This window comes from Cynocephalus volans, chromosome 3 (assembly GCF_027409185.1).
Source record: "Cynocephalus volans isolate mCynVol1 chromosome 3, mCynVol1.pri, whole genome shotgun sequence".
NCBI classification, from domain to species: Eukaryota; Metazoa; Chordata; class Mammalia; order Dermoptera; family Cynocephalidae; genus Cynocephalus; species Cynocephalus volans.
This window is the reverse complement of record NC_084462.1, coordinates 149,335,665-149,357,619: the sequence shown is the minus strand read 5'-3', so window position 1 is coordinate 149,357,619 and position 21,955 is coordinate 149,335,665. Positions and strand designations below refer to the sequence as shown.

Here is a 21,955-nt window from a genome sequence, read left to right as displayed (position 1 = left end):
TTAACAGCTTAAGAAATGGCATACTACCAGATAGCAATTCTGACACTGATCAGCCAGAAGTAAAGATTCAGTACTGGGAAAAATGCTCTTAAAACTGGCATTTGATTAGCATTCATCTGCTACCAAGATTTGCTTAATATAAAACTCAGATGAAGCAACAGTGAGGCTGGGAAGAAAGAATAGGACAATTAGGACAATGAATGTTATCTCAAAAGATAGGCATTAAAATGGAGATAAAGGGGCTGGACGGTTAACTAGACTGTGGTGCTGATAACATCAGGTCCAGGGTTCTATCCCTGTACTGGCCAGCTGCCAAAAAAAAATTAAGTGGAAATAAAGAGAAATTCATGAGAGAGAGAGGATCTGGGCAGTGACTTAAAGAAAATCCCCTTCCAACCCCAGAGGAAGAATATGACCTATATTTCATATTATACCTTTCTGAACTACTTAATTTATATATATACATGTTTTGCTTTTTTTTTTAAGTTAAAGCTGCTGTCCTCAAGAGACAGGCTAAAGTGTGCTGCTCACTGGGAGTTTGCTATGTTTCCTTTGGGACCTAGAAGTAGACATCCATTGTAGTTACTTACTTGCCAATCAGCAGATCAAATGTCTGTTCCATGACCTTCTGGATACCAAGTCGATCAATGTCTCTCATGGAAAAATACTGGATATCATAGTTCTTTAAAATGAAACTGTGGTGAGATATAAAGGAAAGAGTCCTTGCTTAATTAGCATTTTTAACATGTATATTTAGGGGTTTTTTTGCCTTCATACCTTTTTTAAGATTAAGTCAAGCTTCACCTTTCAAACAACGTAAGTGGCCAGAACAGGCTCTGCTTAACCCTAACGTTCAACTTACTGTTCAGGAGGGTCCACGTCTCTTAGACCAATATACACGATACTTGGGGAAGAGATACAAGGTGTGATCCAGGAAAATCCTGGGAGTTGTGGTACCTATGAAGAGAGGAATGAACAGGATTTATCAAGAATCCTTGGTCTTACCAAGGTAAAAGCAAGTGCCTCCCAGAGCAGGAAGTCTGTTTTCTCCTCCTACCCAAAGAAGATGTTTAAAGCAACACAAGACACATTTGATCTGGGAAAGAGAAATGACACAAGTGGAAATGTTCCAGAGGGGAAGCGGAAGAACACAGTATAGCTTTCTCAAGAATTAAAAAATCTCTTCTAAGGAGGTCTTGGTTTCTCATTAACTTACCTACATAGCAGGAATACTGCTGATTATCCCTTTGCACATTACTGAATTGTTTACAGATTGGTTCTTGAAACATAACCCCATTGCCATCTGAAGTTGCCAACAGCCAAAACATTAATTCTGCCTAATGAATAATCTTTGTACTGTCCTGGTGTAAGTTGGTCTCTCACTGGTGAGAGGTACATACAGATTCTAGTCTGTGCCTGACATGATTCTCATATTTTCTGAACATCTCAGGAAAATATTACAGAGGTAGTAATGGTTTTACTTGTCTTCTAGACCAGTGTGGCCTGGGAGCTGCTAAGAAGTCCTAAGGCCGTGGGTTTATTAATCACCAGTTACTACCCTCTACCACCTTACTTCCTTATAATATTCTGAGCACCCCTGAGAGCAGGGACCCTGTCCTAGCTATCTTTATATCCCTAGCATCTAGCAGACTACCTAGCCCATAAGTGTGTGATGAACAAATGAAGGGGTGGTAACCCATACTCAACCCATCCTTCACCAAAATCTTACTGAACTAGACCCTCAAAGCCCTGCAGGCCTTTTCTTTTCTTTTTGGCCTACTGACCTTGTCCTGTAGTTCTCTGAGGAGAAATGAAACAATCTGTCCATGGAGATTTCCTGATGAAGTGGTGAGGGGTGTATTGATGTCAGCATGAGCATCAACCCAGATGACACAAAGGTCTGGGCAGTGCCGGGCATGGCCACTGATGGTACCGACTGCCAGGCTGCAAAGAACAAATGTAATTATCTTCAAGGTCCTCTGTTTGGCAATTATCACCAATAACAACGATCCTCAGCCAATGCAGCTTACACCCTGTCCTCAGGGCAAAGTCAGGGTCTACACTGAGGCTGGGTTTGGGTGAGACAAGCAAGAGTCCCTGTGGTTGTAGTTCTCAAATATTAACCTTGAGTGAGTTACACAGGGAGAAATGTAAAGCTCTAAAGGTTCAAAGCTGATAACTGGCTATTCCTACAGTGTGACCAATGTCATTGCTACCCCTAGATCCATGAAATTTGATCATTACTCCTGGTCCAGAAAAGGACCTCAAAGATTTGTTCAATGAATGAAATCCAGTTAAATGATGTATATGATCTACATGTAACAACTCACAAAAATGTTGCTTAGTATCTCTTAAGGGAGACCTGGGAGATCTAATTCTAACTTCCAAAGAATCAGTTATATTAACTTTTTAAGGATAAAAATTAGAAAGCAATACAGCCTTTTAGAAAACTTATTTGTTATATTTCCTAAAACATGAAAAGTTAAAGTTTAATTAAAGTAACAGGGCAACCCAATTAAAGATCTCATTTAGACCATTGAATAAAATAGAGGTCTATTTGCATGTTATCTCATATACATTAGCATGGCATTCAAATACCCTTAAGTGTATCTGTTTTTGCCATTCCTTGTCCTTGAGCTTTGCTTACATTAGCGAACTGTCCTATAGCAACTGTAGGAATATAGCTGATGAGATTGTGGTTGGAAAGCTGCCCAGCTTCCCAGTAACCAAAGAATTTGACATAGATGGGAATGCAGCTCAAGCATTTTAGGAACTAACTGCTGCCATCCTTCTTGATCAATAGAGCATGAGACAGTATGTTAGACTCCATGCCCCGTATTGGACTCTTAAGGGATAGCATGGTCTAGTACTAAACACAGTGGATTAAGTCAGAAGACTGGAGTTTTAATCCAAGAGCTCTGTGACTGAAGACAAGTCATCTAATTTTGTAGACTTCAATTTCCTTTTCTAAAAGATAAGGATAATACTTGGCCTGATTAAATCAGTTGGTTTGATGATTAAGGTGATAGTGTATGTTGCAGTATGTAAAAGGAGTAGTGACTTCTTTCTTTAAAATGTTCGATTGCTGTTCACATTACACACTTACTCATTCCTCTCTAGAATCTTCCAGATTGTCTAGGTTTTACCATTGAATAGGTAAGCAGTAACATGGCTGCAATATAGACAGCTACAGGCAAAAGAAAAGCCAAGGACTATGGTAATCACATTGATAAGAGGTCCCTAAATAGTGAGACTTGACCAGAAGAAAAACTAAAACTTCCAGAGACAGCACTGAGCTAGGAGGCAGGAAATCTACCCTCTAGTTGACTTAATTGAATGTCCTAGTCATCTCAGTAGAGAACCTGGGTCTGATCACTTTCTTATTCTACCTAAATTTTTCTTTCTAGTGAGGAATCTACCTGCCTCTCCAGCTGTAAGAAAGATTTAACTTCTGTTTAGTAATCTGAAAAGCTCTCTGAGCACCTCAGGGAAAATTGCTAGATTGAACCTGGAGAGAAGTTAATTGCCATAGGAGTCCCATTGGATTTGAATCCCAGCTCTGCTCTTTCCTGGTTCTATCTAAACCTTGGATAAAGTATCTAATCTCTGTCCCTCAGTGCTTCCAGCAGTAAATTAGATAAAACCATATCTACCTCATGGTGTTGTTAGGATTAACTGAGAATATGTACTTGTATATGCTCCTACTTCAATGCCTTTTTTCCTTCTACCCAAAATCTTCATTACTTAGCTCTGTGAAATCTGACCGTTCTAGCCCAGACTGGTCTCTTTCTTCTTTGAAATTCTGTAGAATTCAATATTTTATTTTATATTTTTCATTCCACATATATTTCATCTAGTCCTAATAGATCACAAGTTTCCCACAGTCCCTGGCACTTTATTGTACATGCTGATTCGCTAAGAGACAAAGGATCAAAAGATTTTTTTTTTTTTTAAACTGAATTTTTCAATGATTTTCTTTTCTTTATTTTTATTTTTGTCTGTTTCGTGACCCGCACTCAGCCAGTGAGTGCACCAGCCATTCCCACACAGGATCCGAACCCGCGGCGGGAGAGCCGCCGTGCTCCCAGCGCCACACTCTCCCGAGTGCGCCACGGGCTCGGCCCGGATCAAAAGATTAACTGCATTAGTCAACAACTAGTGTCCATATTGTGGAGGTAGAAAATGTATTTCATATGACAAGGAGAAACCTCTTACAATCTATTAACAGAAATGCTAACAAAAAATGCCCAAATTCAGCCTATCTATGGATCCTTTCAATTCTCCAAAATAGCCAAATAAAAGTCATAAGATAGTTTCTCAAGAAAGCTCTCTAGGAAATAAGCATGAAACACCTTGTTTAGTCTATCCCTGAATTTGCTGTGTCTGAATGTACATGTCCCGTTACTATGTAATATGTTGTACAAACTACTTAGTGCCTGCAGCAGCTCATTACATTAGGTAATAAAGTGCTATTATAGACATCATACTATAGGGTATGTTTCTCCAGTTGAGGAAACTGAGATAAAGAAGCTAAGTGATTAGCCCAAAGCAGCACGTAATACCCCTCACCACCCCTGGCTTCCAGCTCACCTGTGGTCTCCTCCCACAGTGACACAGCTATAGCCACCTGACACCGCTCTACTAACCACCTCAGCCAGTTCTTGGTTGGCAAGGCCTACTGAGCGTGGATTCACTATCAGGTTGTTGTAGAGATCATCTTTGGGGACTGGAGTAAAATTCAAATCTCCAAAGTCTTTTAGGTGGCAGCCTGGAAACAAATGAGGGATGACAAGATGAATTGTACATGCTATTCCAGCTCTCACTGGTCTGGACCACAAATAATAACTTGTGACAAAGTACACATCATACTCTTTTTTGTCACAGTAAAATTCAAAATGTCACATGGCAATCCTGTCATGAACACCATTTAACTAACCTTCAAGTCAATATCAGGTCTTGCTTCTGTTGGAAACACAGTCTTGGAATGGACAGATCTTGAATGGTAATGCCTATTCTTAGGTGTTCCTACTGCCACATCATGTTTATCTCAGCAACCTCCTTAAACCACAAGAAGCATTAGGTTCTTACTAGATGTAAGACACAGGGCATGTCTGGTGTTTTGTAATATTAGGTGTATAATTATAAAAGGTTTAAATCTAATTAAATAGTAATGTTTATATTACTTTTCAGAACTACTTGCCAGGCACTTTAACTCATTAATCCTCTCATGACCCATAAGAAATATAGGGGAGGGCCGACCCCGTGGCGCACTCGGGAGAGTGCGGCGCTGGTGGCAGTGCTCCCGCCGCGGGTTCGGATCCTATATAAGGATGGCCGGTGCGCTCACTGGCTGAGCGCGGTGCGGCCGGTCACAAAAAGACAAAAAAAAAAAAAAAAAAAGAAACAGGGGAAGTAAAGTGTTCAACTCAGTGGATAAGTGACAGAACTTGGGGAATACTCAAGTCCAATCATGGAAACTAGGAGGTATAAACTCAGATAAGTATGACAGCAAACAGTATTTTGCTCACTTGTATTTACTTATAAAAAAAAAAAAAGCTGCACAAAGACTATGAAGGAACCTAAAGAGAATTTGACAGCCTTATAGCAATACTCTCCAAAAAAAGAGATTAAATTTCATAAAAGGATTTTTTTTAATTTATTTATTTTTTGGGTGGCTGGCGAGTAGGGGGATCTGAACCCTTGACCTTGGTGTTACAACACCATGCTGTAACCAACTGAGCTTACTGGCCAGCTCCATAAAAGGATTTTGGTCATTAAATGTGTAACTCTTCTATGGCGTGGTTCACCAGATTGATTCACAGCCTGAATGATGGATTCTTCTAAGATTATCCAACTCCATTTATTCTGATTCCTGATTTATTCTAAACAGCCTTCTAGTTATTCACTTGGTTTCCCAGATGTCTTCATACTAGGAAGGGCTTCCAGAGAGTAGATGCTGGAAGGACTATTGTTCAACATAATTATGCATGACGCTTTAGTTTATCCAGCATGGTTGCTATGAGTCTCTGGGTCTGAAAGCCTGATGAGCTGTGCAAACAGTAAAGCCTTGTGTTTCTAGATCCACAAAGCTGAGGGCTAGACTCCCTGAAGGGATTAATATCTTGAGAGGCCTTGCCTGAGTGGCCTACCCTATACGACTTTCAACTCTGCTCCTTACTTTCTACAGTTTAAGTGCCAGGTGAAGATTAGGGACAATGAGTGCTAAAGGAGTCAGAGGAAATTTACTAAGGATCAGGGCAGTCATGGAAGGACTCCTACAAAAAGTGACTTCTGTACCAGCACTGTTTTGCAATTTTGTTTCCTCTTCCCTTACTGGCAGTAGAAATTCTTTGTAAAATTGAATAAGGAAGTAAACAAGGAGTCTTCAAAAAGTTCACGGAAAGATTTGTATTATTTTTTAATTCCATTTTTCCACAAACTTTTTGAAATACCCTCGCATAATGGTGGAAGGCCCTATCCCACTCCCCAGGCTTGACTGTCATATTCTTACAGACATTTATGCATAAACACAATACATAATATCCCCTTAGATATGGTAATTAATTAGAGTAGGCCAACTGATGTAGCAAACCCTCCAAAATAATGGCTCAAACACAATTAGTTTATTTCTTGTTCATTTAATATCCGGGGTGGGTGTTCCTGGTCAGCAGGAGGCTTTTCTCCATGCAGTGATTCAGGAAGCCAGCTTATGGCTCTGCCATACCTAGGGCTTTGCCATCTGGCAAAAGTGGCTAAGGTGTGGCTAAAGTTAGGCCACCCCAGGTTCAAGGCAGCAGGAGGAGAAGAAAGCATTGAGGCATACTTCATCTTTTAAAGGCCCTGGTCTAAAAATGGTACATAACCCCTGATTTCACAGCACTGGTGAGCAAATCCAGGTCTTGCCTATGTCCAGAAGAGGATGAGAATGGATTCTGGTGGACAGCTAGCAATCTCCACCACAATGAGTACGTTTTTATTCTACTGCCATAACCTTTAAGTGATTAAGAAGTCAAATTACTAAAGCTTTATTGCTCCAAGTTTATCAATTTATATTATTAACTATTCTGATCTATTACAGAGCTGTATTGGCAAATACATTATGCCACTCTGATGTAGCCTCTTAATAGCTTTCTCCTCTGATAGAGTGGAGCCCAGGATTGGTTTCTAACAGGGGAACAAGGGCCCAAAAGAAGAAATGTACATGCCATGTTTGGAAACAGCTGACCAACTTCATAGGAATGAGAAGTTTGAATACTGGAGCAATGTAATGAGATCATAGAAAACATAAATTGTAACCAATAGACTACAGTTTTTGAGAGGAGTGGGGAGGCTAATGGAAGGTTAATCTTTTTTAAGAGCAGGATTAACTGAGTTATATTAAAGCTATAACTTTATCAGTGCTATGCAAATTCTTCTAGTTCAAAGGGCATAGGAAACAGACATTAATTTTTATTTTTATTTATTTATTTTTTTTAAAAAGATGACCGGTAAGAGGATCTTAACCCTTGATTTGGTGTTGTCAGCACCACGCTCACCCAATGAGCTAACCGGCCATCCCTATATGGGATCCGAACCCACGGCCTTGGTGTTATCAGCACCGCACTCTCCCGAGTGAGCCACGGGCCGGCCCAGACTCATTAATTTTTAAAGAATTTAGAGTAACAGTGAAAAGGCAAAATTGTAATATAGAAGGAATATCTCCTGTCATGCTTAAGGGAGCTGTCCCTTTCTCTAACTCTGTGTTTCAGGTCAACTCATCTGCAAGTCTAGGTCAGGTGAGAACTAGCAATTGATTGCTGCTCTTTCTTCTAAGAAGGCACTGTAGGACAAGATGATTCTGAAACTTCAAGGAAGCTCTCATGTCAAACAGGTTTGGAACCAATTTGAAAGGGCTCTCATTTTTCACTTGCTCTTTATATACTGGCACAGCCTCAATTCTTCTTTCCCAAGAGCTGGTAATACAATACATGGACTACTACTCTGGTCTTTTCAGGCCCAGATGATACCTTTGGCCTTGATAAGCCCCTCCAGGCTCTATCCAAGTGGAACGAGAACACAAGTCAACAACAGAATGATGCAACCAGGCAGTGGGGAAGAAATCAAAACAGCCCTACCTGACCTTAGCAATATCTATGAACAGCACTTCTATATTAGGGCTAGCAAGCGAATCCCTGAAAGAAGCCAGTGACAGGAAAGAAGGAAATGGAACATAATTGTTTGCCTCTACACCCCACACTTTACAGATATCTGCTAATCCTCACATTCTCTGTTGGTATCATTACCCACATATTGCAGAGGAAGAAAGTGAACAATGTTAAATTGTGCCAACTGTTTAGAACAAGCCTGAATCATTCTTTGGTTAGAGACTCATATAAGACAATGTTATGAGTGAGTAGGTATTTTTTGACAGCATAAAGGTACCCCATTCTCTCTTCTGCTCTGACTTCTAATTACAGGTGGCCCCAGCTGACATTAAGGCTCCCAGCAAGTCAGGAGAAATGGGTTTCAAAGTGGGCTGACACACAGGAGAGTCTATTGAGCCATAGGTAGCCCAAATAACAGATTTGGAGAAAAACTAGTTGCCTCTTAGTGTGCGGTTTTTTCAAAGTGTTCCTAAATAGGATAGGAATGTTTATGACTTGTGAGGAATAACAAGTCACTAAAACCTGGAGAAGAAAGACTGCAATCTCATTTGGTGCTGAGAAGGTACTAATGGCTTTTAAAGTTACAGACTCAAATATTGTTTTTGACAAATTTAGCCCCATGCAAAGGGAATTCCTAGTATTTTGAAGGAATGCACCTGCTATCTTTAAAGTCTACCTCTAATACCAGTTTACTAAAAATATAGTTGCAATGTTAATGGAATTCTGAACTAGGAAAAAGAATGCCAAGGATAATTCAGGCCATTTGAGGTAAGCAGAATTTCTCTCTTACCCCTAAAATGTGATTTTGGGTAATAACTTCTGAAGACTATTATTTAGGTAAACTCATTTGGTTACCACCAATAAAATGAAGAGATCTGAATTTTTTTTTTTTTTTTTTTTTTTTTTTTTTTTTTTTTGTGGCTATCCGTGTTATAACACCATGCTTTAAACAACTGAGCTAACTGGCCAACCCTAGAGATCTGAATTTCATTTAGTACATTTAACTGTCAAAGGCTGTACAACCTCAAGAACCATGTGTCTTGAGATATCTAAAAATCAGCTCTTTGCTTCCTTAGATCCAGTCTCCAAAATAAATTTAGCGTGTTAGGGAAAGAAATCATCCAAGTAGATAGATTTGTTCTGGTTCACTTTTTCAGAGTCCCAGAGAAGACTGCTCCAACCAGCCCTCTCAACATCTCCTTCCTCCCCTCCACTCTCCTGTTGCCTCTGCAGTAGGTAGCTGTTCCTAGAGGCAGTGAAGACTATGACTGAGGAAGACAGGGGCAGGGATAGTGGCACTGTGGGCTCAAAGATAGGTGATCCTGGGGATCCAGGCCAATCATTTCAGACATGTCCATCTGACATACACCAGAGTTAACCTTAAGATCAAATGATACGAACATGGTGTTAATAGATAGATGCCTTTGCATAATGTGATTCTTGAGTTAAAAAAATACAAAACACACTTGAAAATTTAGCTCAAGATAGTAATTGAGATGACTTGCAACACTAGTTATAAACGTATGTTTCTTACTAATTGGTTCTCCAGCTACATCTGTCCCTCCTGCCTAAGAACAGATGGCGTCATCTTCTGAAGATAGGCCCCTCTGAATCAAACTCATGTCAACACCTCTAGATCACCATGAGCCAGCTCAGGCTTTCTCACTCAGCTGATGGCACCCTAGCAGCCTGGTTCCAGCACAGGCAGTGGTGAAGGTAAGAAGAGGGTTCCTCTTGTTTGAGAAGCCACATAACCACTTTCTCTCATTCAGAATAAGACTGTTGAACTTCTCTGAAAACAAAAGATCTGCTATTATTAACGTGTTGACAAAACTCCAATCTTTCCAATATCTAACCAGAGGAAGAGATAGCAACAATCCCTAGGGACAGGGGCTGGCTAAGCTCAATTGTTAGAGTGTGGTGCTGATAACACCAAGGTCCAGGGTTCGATCCCTATATGGGCCAGCTGCCAAAATACAAAAAAAAAAAAAAAAAAAATCCCTGTAGATAAAGTACTGCTGTTTACAACATGCGATTTTAAAAAGTTCTTTATACTCTCTACCTTTTTCCAGAAAGATTTAAAGAGAGATACATCAGGCTGGTGACTACAGCTTTGCCAGTCACCAATCCTCTTGTGTTGCTCCCTGCCCCAGACCCTGGGCTAGCATCCCAGTGAGTCTGCCCAAGGAACTGCAATCCAGACAGCCTCAGCCAAGTGCCCCACTAGACATAAAGGAAAGAATCCCTGGCCCCTGCCTCCTAACTTCCTAGACGAGTCAAGATCTCTAACCAAGTTCAGTTTCTAAACCTGTCCTACACCTCACACAGTTGTTTAAATGAGATAACAAGGAAAGGCCTGACACATGCTAGGGATTACAGACTAGCTCAACAGGACAAGACATCTTTGTGGTTTTTCTCCCCCACCCTTCCTTTTCCTTGAAATTGATCATGTAACCTAAGACTTCCCAAAACCTGTTTGTAATATGACTATGTCATTTTGATAAAAACAGTTTTTACTGAGAAGTATAAACAATTGCAGGTCCATTGATTTCTCATTGAAATGGCTTCTTAAGAGTCCAGCTCTAGCACCCAGCTTGAATTGTCTACATTGCCAATTAAAGAATGCAAAGCAAGGCCAATTAAGTATGGGAACATCAGTTCTCTGAAAGCCCTAACCACAATGCCACACCCTGCTGTGACTCAATTCTGTTTTCTATGTCTTCTCCTATTCAGTGGTTCTCCACTCTTGGGGTGGGGGAGAAAACCAGGAAGATTCCATTTCCAAATCTGAGCATTACACCTTTTTTACATGTACATGTATGCACACACACACACACAAAGTAGGTACTTCAAAAAGTTTGTAGAACCAAGGTCTAAGGTTCTATCCCTATACTCGTCAGCCACCAAAAACAAAGAAAAACAATGAATCTTTCCATGAACTATTTGAAGTACCCTCTTAGTTGGAGGGGCACGGAGAACAGATAAAAGGTCTGCCCTAGCTTTCTGGCTCTGCTACTGCCAGAGATGAGAAAGACAAGGGAGAAGCGAGTGAAGACGGTGATGAGAAGTCCAGTTTTGGATATGTTGGCATTGAAGTGCTAGAGACTATCCTGTCGAAAGTACATGGAAATGAGTTAATGATCGATTCTACTTCTAGACAATGTTCTTGGCTGACAGCATTTCTAATGGACGTGTACAGTACCACTTGAGGACTAGTTATTGTTTATCTTGAAAACGCGTATGCATTGTACCTGCCTGGCCATATAAAAAGGTAAGATTTCTTCTGTTTTTGCAATCTCTTAGCAGCCTGTGATGCACGTCGCATTCTGATTTAATGCTTATTCAATAATAAAACTGTTTCCTTTCTCTACGACCTTTGTGGAGGTTTTCTGGTTTGGGAGAAGATAACCCAACACTGGATATTTGATATTGACTTATTTTAGGTGTGATAATGGTATTGTGGATAAATTTTAAAGAATTCTTATATTTTGAAGACATATGTTTGTGATTTACTTCAAAACAGTCCGGAGAGGGAAAACATTTCCAAGCACTAGTGATTGACACTTAGGTGATAGATATATCAAGGTGGTTATGTTACTGTCTCCACTCATTTATGTTTGAACACTTCCATCATAAAAAGATAAAAAGAGATGCTATGGGCTGGCTGGTTAGCTCAGTTAACTAGAACACAGTTTTGATAACACCAAGGGAAAAGGTTTCAATCCCCAAACAGACCAGCTGCTCAAAAGAGAAAAAGAAGCTACACAGAAGACAACTGGTGTACAGGTCTGAAGCTAGAAGAAATAAGCATTGGAGATAAAGGTTTGGGAGGCATCAGCATACAGGTGACAGTAAAGCCAGGAAGATGAACAGACTGCAAACCAAGACAGTATAAAGCAAGAGGATCAAGGACAGAATCCTGAGAACACCAACATGTAAGGGGTAGGTAGAAAAAGAGGATCTGGCAAAGGAACCTAAGAGTTAAAACCAGAAGAGAGTAGCATTAGTTGCAATAAGTGGTTAATAAGTGCAATAAGTGGTCAAATGATGTGAATGTTTTAGTGTCCAATGTATTAGGAAGCAGGAGGTCAGAGACCTCAGCTAAGCCAGTTTCATTGTAATGATAGCCCAGGAAGCCAGATATATAGCAAATTCAAGTGTGAAAGGGCAGTGGGGAAGTCAGGAAGGTGGCTCCAAAGGAAAACAAAATAACTGGACAATAGAAAGAGGGCTACATAAGGCCAAGGGAGAAGGCAAGTGGGTAAGATTTGCACACTTAATTATTGAAGGGACAGGTTAGTAGAGAGAAGCTGAGATACAAGGGAAGAGAAGGAATAATGTTGGAGCAAGGACCTTCGAAAGGCTGAAGGGGATGGGATCTAGAACACAGGAGATGGTGTGTCTTAAGTTTGAGTACTCCACTGCCTGTTCTCCCCTTCCTCCACAGAGGCAAGATGTTTACCTGGGAGCATGACCTCTTAGACTAAATTCAGCAGCTTCCCTAGTAACTAGATGTGGCCATATGACCAGTTCTGGCCAATAAGATAAGCAGAAGTGTCCACAGCAACTTCTTGGGAAGGGAAAAGTTCTCATTTTGCCCTTTCTGTTTACTCTTCCACCCTGCTGCTAGAAATGAGGCTACAACCATCTGGGACCATTAGGTAGCAGCCTTCCTGGCAGTACAAGATAAGAATCTAGGTCTGAAAATCAAGGAACAGAGCCACCAAACAGCTCTGGACTACTTCTCTCCATACTGTTTACTTGAGAGTGAAATGAACTATTTTTCTCAAGTTACTGTTACTTTGGGAACTTATCACATGCAATTTCATCTAATGCAGGGATTGGACCCCTCATCCTCTATGGAGGGTATACAACAAATTGGAAGATGACAGGGAGAAAATTAAGAGTTCATATCTGAGTTAGAAAAATGGTGGCTTGAAGATTAAGGGTAAAGATTTGAAATAGCTATCACGGTAAATGTGAAAAGGAACACACTAGGAGAACAAAGGATCTTCAGAAGAAGCTGAAGACCATAAACTCATGGTGGTACCACTCAGTTTTTTCAGCTGCAGTAAGAACTGAGACGGCAGTTGAATGGACCAATCCAGTGTTCAGATAGTATACAGCAAGAAATAAGGTTCTCAGCTACTTCTACTACTGACTGTGTGAACTTGGGAAAATTTCTTAGCCTCTTCAAGCCATATTTTGCTTTTCTTTTTTAAATTCTCAGTTTTTATTTAAATCAAAACAATGTAGTTCCTGGGCCGGCCCGCGGCTCACTTGGGAGAGTGCGGTGCTGATAACACCAAGGCCACAGGTACGGATCCTATATAGGGATGGCCGGTTAGCTCACTTGGGAGAGTGTGGTGCTGACAACACCAAGCCAAGCGTTAAGATCTCCTTACCGGTCATCTTTAAAAAAAAAAACAAAACCACATTGAGATACCATCTAACCCCTGTTAGGATGGCTAAAATCCAAAAGACTATGAACGATAAATGCTGGCGAGGCTGCGGAGAAAAAGGAACTCTCATACATTGTTGGTGGGACTGCAAAATGGTGCAGCCTCTATGGAAAATGGTATGGAGGTTCCTCAAACAATTGCAAATAGATCTACCATATGACCCAGCTATCCCACTGTTGGGAATATACCCAGAGGAATGGAAATCATCAAGTCGAAGGTATACCTGTTCCCCAATGTTTATCGCAGCACTCTTTACAATAGCCAAGAGTTGGAACCAGCCCAAATGCCCATCATCAGATGAGTGGATACAGAAAATGTGGTACATCTACACAATGGAATACTACTCAGCTATAAAAACGAATGAAATACTGCCATTTGCAACAACATGGATGGACCTTGAGAGAATTATATTAAGTGAAACAAGTCAGGCACACAAAGAGAAATACCACATGTTCTCACTTATTGGAGGGAGCTAAAAATTAATATATAAATTCACACACACACACACACACACACACACACACACACACAAAACCGGGGGGGGGGGGGGAAGAAGATATAACAACCACAATTATTTGAAGTTGATACGACAAGCAAACAGAAAGGACATTGTTGGGGGGGAGGGGGGAGGGAGAAGGGAGGGAGGTTTGGGTGATGGGGAGCAATAATCAGCTACAATGTATATCGACAAAATAAAATTAAAAAAAAAAAAACACAATTTAGTTCTCCTTGCAAAATGAAACTCTGTAACCACTAAGCAATAACTTCCCATTTCCCCTCCCCACAAGTGCCTGGCAACCACCTTTCTTTCTGTCTCTACGAATTTGACTACTCTAGTAACCTCACGTAAGTGAAAACATACAGTATTTATTTGCCTTTTTGTGACTGTGCTTGTTTCATTTAGCATAATTTCCTCAAGGTTCATCCACATTGCTTATGTCAGAATGCCCTGCCTTTTTAAGAATGAATAATGTTCCATTTTATGTACCACATTTTGTTTATCCATTCATCCATCAGTGGACATTTGGGTTGCTTCCACTTTTTGACTATTGTTAATAATGCTGCTATAAATATGGGTGTACAAATATGTCTTTGAGACCCTGCTTTCAATTATTTTGGGTACATACCCAGAAGTGGAATCGTTGGATCATATGGTAATTCTATTTTTAACATTTTAAAAATGTATTTTAATTCACACATTGTAATTGTACATATTTATGAGGTATATTCTGATGTGATACATATACATGTTGTATAATAATCGAGCCAGGGTAGTTAGCGTATCCATCACCTCATGCATTTATCATTTTTCTTTTTTTTGTTTTGGCAGTAGGCCAGTACAGAGATGCAACCCCGGACCTTGGTGTTTTCAGCATCATGCCGTAATCAACTGAACTAACCGACCAGCTCATACATTTATCATTTCTTTAGGTAATTCCATTTTTAATTTTTTGACGAACTGCTGTACTGTTTTCTATAGCAGCTGCACCATTTTATGTTCCTACCAATAGTGCACAAGAGTTCTAACTTCTCCACATCCTTGCCAATACTGGATGTTTTCTGTTTTGGGATGGTAGCCATCTTAATGGCTATCAGGTGGTCATAATTTGCTTTTTACAAATTATGAAATGGAATAATAGCACATGCCTAGCATAATGTCTAGAAGATGGAAAATGTTAGATATCAAACAATGTTGAAATAAGAAGTGTAAGTTAAATTCTTTGCTGCCGTTATAAGTGGGAAAGATGGCTAACTTGAAATTTGCCAAATCCCAATAATGTCTAGTATAGATTTGCCTACATTCAAGTACATCATCAGTGATGTAAGCTTTTACTAAGGCATTAGCAAATTACTGATAATGTATTCACTTTCCAAAGGGAATCTGCAATATAAAGGAGGACTGGAAAAATGCAAAGCTGAGCCCAAAGAAATAGATCACTGTTAGTGATATTCCAGGTAAAACTGAGGGTGGCGGAGTCTAAAGAGATGACCCTCGTCTACCTCTTCAGACTTATCTTCATCCTCATTTCATCTCATTTAATTGCAGCTAGGGTTGTGGACACTTGACCTAGGTTCCATCAGCAGAAGCACCTATCCCAAATTTTGATTTTAAATTCAAGAAGGGACAGCAAAGAATTCACTCTGTGACTGGCAGTGGTGGTAGCAGTCCTAGCAGTAGCCCGTCAATAGAGGCAGCCATGTGTGCTGCAGTGCATCACCACTTCTCAGCTCACAGGTGACACATTCCCAGAGGACAGCGTTGCACAGATGAGCTTCAAAGCAGTGAAGTGGTTTAGTCTTATGCTGGATCCCCAAAGGAAATATAAAGCCTGTTGGGAAAAATGGAACAATTTGGTCAGGCTGCCCTTGCCTCGGAGCCAGTTTGGGGTGGTTGGGAGTGGTTCCAAAAACATTGTGTGGGTGGAAAGCGTGCGCCCGTGAGACACCGCTTTGACTGGCCGGTTTACTGCCTCGGGCGCCCGCCCTGCGGGGCCATGTTTTTCCAGACCTGAGGCTTCCAAGGACCAGTGTGGCCGGTTACCTAGCTCATAGACTTGCTGAAGGGGTCTGGTGACCCAGCCTGGCGTGTGAAGGGTTTGTGATCCAGTCTGTGAATGGGCTTGAGGGGTCTGGGAACTCCAGACCCAGCCCTAGCTCAGCCCAGTCGGTGCAGGATTACCAGCAGGTAAAAGAGCCATGACAACTAGCGTGGTCACCTAGCTTTACAATTAGCGTCAGGAACAGGATTAAGAGCTAGACAATTGGCGCTGTGAGGATACACGACATCAGACTTAGCCTCACAGTAGCCAGACAAAGCCAATTTGCTAGACATTTAATCTTCCAAAACAAATCAGAATAACTTTATAAAACAAAGAATAATCCAAAACTTTACTAATCTTAAACAAGCTCATTCCAACAAAAGCTACATCTTTTTTTTTTTTTTTCTCTCTTGACAGCTGCTCTACTTTTATTTTCTCCTTGCTATGGAGATAGACTAAGTCTTTTTTTTTTTTTTTTTTTTAAAAGATGACCGGTAAGGGGATCTTAACCCTTGACTTGGTGTTGTGAGCACCACGCTCAGCCAGTGAGCGAACCGGCCATCCGTATATGGGATCCGAACCCGGGGCCTTGGTGTTCTCAGCACCACACTCTCCCGAGTGAGCCACGGGCCGGCCCACTAAGTCTTTTTTTTTGTCGTTTTTTCGTGACCGGCACTCAGCCAGTGAGTGCACCGCTGCGCTCCCAGCGCAGCACTCTACCGAGTGCACCACGGGCTCGGCCCCTAGACTAAGTCTTTAATAGAAGAGTATTGATGGTAGGGCTGAGCCCGTGGCGCACTCCGTAGCGTGCTGCGCTAGCAGCGCGGCGACGCTCCCGCCGCCGCGGGTTCAGATCCTATATAAGGATGAGCGGTGCACTCCCTGGCTGAGCGCCGGTCACGAAAAAAAAAGAAAAAAGAAAAAAAAAAAGAAGAGTATTGATGGTAGAGTCAGAAGATTTGCTGGGTCATATACCCCTACAGTCCCTTCAGAAACATCACTGATACCTGTTGTTGAGTCAACCTAGCACAATTCTTGTCCCAAACGATATAAGAACACAGTTCATAAAAGCAGAGATGCTAGTTTCATCTTTTTCAGTGTCCATAAGTAGAGGTTGAAAACCATCAGCCTAAGATCCAGATCTGTCAACAGACATGATATGTAAAATCTACAGTTTTTCTGTGTGTTTATTTTTTTGGCAGCTGGCCGGTACAGGGATTAAACCCTGGACCTTTGTCTTATTAGCTACAGTGTTTTTATTGTATATTTCACAATATAACATAAAACTTGAATAAAGTATAACAAATTGTTTTAAGCAAACACCCTGTAATTACTACTCAAGTAACAAAATAGACCAGTGTGGAGTATGCATAAAGCAAATGTATTTCACAGGGCCTGGTTTTCCAAAGCCTTGCAGTTTCAAATATTAACCTTGCAAAGGACAGGAAATTTTCCCCAGGCTATAGTCTCTGTTGTAAGATAAAGAATTGTAACACAGCAAGGTTGCTGGCTCAAAGACAGACAGGTTACCGATCGATACGAAAAGATACTGGGAAATTGCTGTAAGAAGAGAATGTTTGCTAAAATCAAGCTTTTGTTGCAAATTGCATTATGGAAGGTCACCTTGCTTGCCTTACTGAATGTTACCAGCTTCTATCATTAAATTTGTTCAACTATACTTAGCAAAAACCCCACCTATGTTCTCTTCCTGTAACTTCCTGGTCGGGAGAATAAATGCGGGAAGAGAACCCCAACTTGTGGTTAATTTCTCAAGTGGAAGGAATGCCTCTATCTTGAGGGTTCCAGGAGATTAACCCCTTTTGGGGGCTTCTCACTGCTCAGAAGAGATGGGCTTTGAGTAATCTTTGGCGGCTCCGTCACCCAGGGGAAAAGGGGTGACAATCCGTGGGAGGCAAAGCAACAGACCAGTACTGGCAATTTAGCAGACCCATGTATTCTCACCGATCACAACTGCCTATATAATTTTTTGGTTATTATTGAGATATAATTCACATAACATAAAACTCATCCTTTTGGAATTTACAATTCAGTAGTTTTTAATGTTCACAAAGTTGTGCAACATCAACACTATCTAATTCCATAAGAGCTTCATCACCCTCCACAAAGAAACCTGTACCCATTATTAGCAGTCACTCACCATTCCCCTATTCCCTCTCCCCACAGCTTCTGGGAACCACTAATCTATTTCCTGTCTGTATGGATTTGTCTATTCTGGACATTTCATATAAATGGTATCATGCAAAAACATATGGCCTTTTGTGTCTGCCTTCTTTCACTTAGAATGATATTTTCAAGGTTCATCCATGTTGTAGCATGAATTAGCACTTCATTCCTTTTATGGCTGAATAATACTCTACTGTATAATAGCAAATTTTTCTCACCCATTCATCAGTTGACGGATTTTTGGGTTATTTCCACTTTTTGACCAGTATGAATAATGCTGTTATGAACATTCATATATTAAGTTTTTGAGCAGACACATGTTTTGAATTCTGTTAGTTTTATATACAGGAGTGGAATTGCTCCATGATATGGTAACTCTATGTTTAACTTTCTTTTTTTTTTTTTTTGTCTTTTTCGTGACCGGCACTCAGCCAGTGAGTGCACCGGCCAGTCCTATATAGGATCCGAACCCGCGGCGGGAGCGTCGCCGTGCTGCCAGCGCAGCACTCTACCAAGTGCGCCACGGGCTCGGCCCTATGTTTAACTTTCTGAGGAACTGCCAAACTGTTTTCCAAAGTGGCTGTGCAATTTTACACTCCCAGCAGCAGTGTTTGAGAGTTCCAATCTCTCTACACCCTCGCCTCACCAACACTTGGTATTATTTGTCTTTTTTGTTATAGCCATCCTAGTAGGTGTCAAAATGGCATTTCATTGTAGTTTTTCTTTGCATTCTCTAAAGACTTATGTGTTTATTGGCCATCTGTATAACTTCTCTGGAAAAATGTCTATTCAAATCTATTGTTGACTTTTTAACTCGGTTATTTGTCTTTTTATTCTCCAGTTGTTATATAGTACTCTTCTTATCTGTGGTTTTGCTTTCTGAGGTTTCGGTTATGAAATAATCAATTCTTTTTTTTTTTTTTTTTTTTTTGTGTGTGTGTGTCTTTTTCGTGACCCGCACTCAGTCAGTGAGTGCACCGGCGTGCGCCACAGGCTCAGCCCTGAAATAATCAATTCTTAAGTTGTAAATTGCATGCCATTCTGAGTAGCATGATGCAATCTTTTGCCATCCTGCTCCATCCCACCCAGGATGTGAATCATCCCTTTGTCCAGTGTATCCACGCTGTATAGGCTACTCACCCGTCAGTCACTTAGTAGGCTGTCTCTGTTATCAGATCAACTGTAGCCCTATCACAGTGCTTGTGTTCAAGTAACCATTATTTTACTTCATAATGGCCTCAAAGCACAGGACCTGTAAACTGGTGTTATCAGTCAGGATCTTTAAGCTGCAAGCAACAGAAACCTGTTCTGGCTAATTTCAGCAGAAGAGAAACTTATTAAATTTATGTTAACTCCCTGGATATTTAAGAGAATCTTTAAGATTCAAAATCTGGCTTAAAGTCCACATCGCCAGGAATAATGCCAAAAAACTCACAGTGCAGAACGTACCAATGAAGACACTATTGCTGCTGTCACCTCCACTGCTAGGGAAATGCACTGCAGCATGCATGGCTGACTCTACTGACTGGACAGGGGCTACTGCTAGGACTGCTACCACCACTGCCCGTCACAGAGTGAATTCTTTGCTGTCCCTTCTTCTTGAATTTAAAATCAAAATTTGGGATAGGTGCTTCTGTTGATGGAACCTAGGTCAAGTGTCCACAACCCTAGCTGCAATTAAATGAGGTGAAATGAGGATGAAGATAAGTCTGAAGAGGTAGACGAGGGTCAAATTACAGAGGACCTATCCTGTCAGTTGGTAAGTGTAGAACACATACCACTAGAGACTGAAGGACAAACACCTAAATATAAAATCATTAAAATGAAAATGTACTAGAAAAATATATCTACCACAAGCCTGAGATTTCATTGTTTATTGCAGGGGCAGACTATGCTTTAACAATATGAAGCTTTAAAGCTAACTTAAACAAAAACAGCAAAATAAATAATACAAGTGGAACATGGATATGGCAAATTAGCAAACATCGTATATGAATGACAGAAGTCTGAGCAGCATAGATACATTTAAAAGACTTTAAGCAAAGGAGAAATACAGTCAGATTAGCATTTTAGAAAGAGTGCTGTGGCAGCAGTGAAGAAGGTGAATTGAAGGAGGCAATAAGGGGACTAGAGGTAACACTGAAAGTTATGGCCAGGTGTGAGAAGAGAGACAGAACTAGAGAAGCACCATTCTGGAAAAAGATTCGGATAATTTAGGAGGTAAAAGCAACAAGACTTTGTGGTCTACAGATATAAGGGACAAAAGGGAAGGAGAAGGGGCTGGCTGGTTAGCTCAGTTGGTTAGAGTGTGATGCTGATAATACCAAGATCCAGGGTTCTAACCTTGTACTAGCCAGCTGCCAAAGAAAAAAAAAAGAGACAATTGTGATGGTCTTTGAATATGACTTGAGTAATAAGATAACGGGTGATAGTTTGAAACAGACAACGAGAAGAAACAGGAGAAGATCTGAGGGAGAAAATAATGAACTTTTGTTTTGAACATGTTTAGTTTGAGACATCTGTGAGAGTGCGATGAGGCTCTTAGAACAAAGGTGGAAGAACAAGCATGGCATTCTAGAAAGAGGTCGGAGTTGCAGCAGAGTTGTAAAAGCAAGGGGAGAGTGGATGACATTGGTCACTTGGGGCAAACATAATGAGAAAATGCCAGAGAAGGAACACTGGGGTCAACAACATGTGAAGATTGGGAAGAAAAGGATCCCACCAATGAATCCCGGCAGGACCTGTCAGTGGAAAAAGGAGACCCAGGAGAGAGTAGAGTCTTGGCTTACAGAGGAGAGTACTTCAGGAGTAAAGTGGTCGGTTGTGATAGAGAAGTCCAACAAAATAAAGGCTGACAAATCAGTGAGTTTGCTCAAGATATTTTCAGTGGAATGGTGGGATGGAAGGCAGGCTAAAGCATCACTATCACACAACTAAACTTGTGACTCCTAACATCCTCTACCAACCACTGAAAGCAACTACAGATGCCTGAACTCACCTATCTATCTGCTCCAAATGAACAGCTCTCACACCAAAGACCCTTATGTTTAAACAACTGAGGCTCTCAATCAGTAGTTTTTGCAAAAGTAAACCAGATTCTTCGGTCTAACCCAGTCTCAGCTAAAGAGATTCCTGTTCTTCTATCTGACAGAGCACCAAATGGAACAGAAAGAATAAATATCCTTAGCCTAGTTGAGGGGAACCAGAATAGCTTCCAAATGCCTTTGTGAACTCCATGACCCCTTGGCCTAATTACAGTGGCAAGTTGTCCTAGTGGCTGTTGCTTCTTCAGTACCACAGCTGGGTCAAAATTACCACAATTATAAAGACAGAGACCTCGAAGTGTTAATCACAGCTTACAGCTATCTTTACCCAGAGAACACTCATTCTAATTCTGAAGAGAAGGACAAATTACCATGGCTAACCAGAATCAGAAGCAGATTCATTGCTGCTGAGCCTTGCCAGGGCAATGACTCTTCATTTCTCTTAGGCCCTCTTTATATACTAAAATGGTTACCTGAGAAAACCACGGAGTGTCCTTACTAAGGCCAGGGCAATGGAAAAGCAAGTCCAGACACTAAGTCAAATATGTTCACTCAAGAAAACAGGAAGTTTAACTGATGCC

General features: G+C 40.8%; 1 protein-coding gene across 1 annotated transcript in view; it reads right to left on the bottom strand.

Moving 5' to 3' along the window:
* ARG2 (arginase 2) overlaps positions 1-21,955 on the bottom strand; it is a 29,016-nt gene that overhangs the window by 3,585 nt on the left and 3,476 nt on the right. Inside the window, exons 3-6 of the mRNA XM_063088995.1 lie at positions 4,591-4,768; positions 1,785-1,944; positions 863-957; positions 591-695 (exon numbers count right to left, since the gene is read on the bottom strand). Coding sequence (XP_062945065.1) covers positions 591-695; positions 863-957; positions 1,785-1,944; positions 4,591-4,768 — 538 coding nt within the window. The remainder of the gene's footprint in view (positions 1-590; positions 696-862; positions 958-1,784; positions 1,945-4,590; positions 4,769-21,955) is intronic.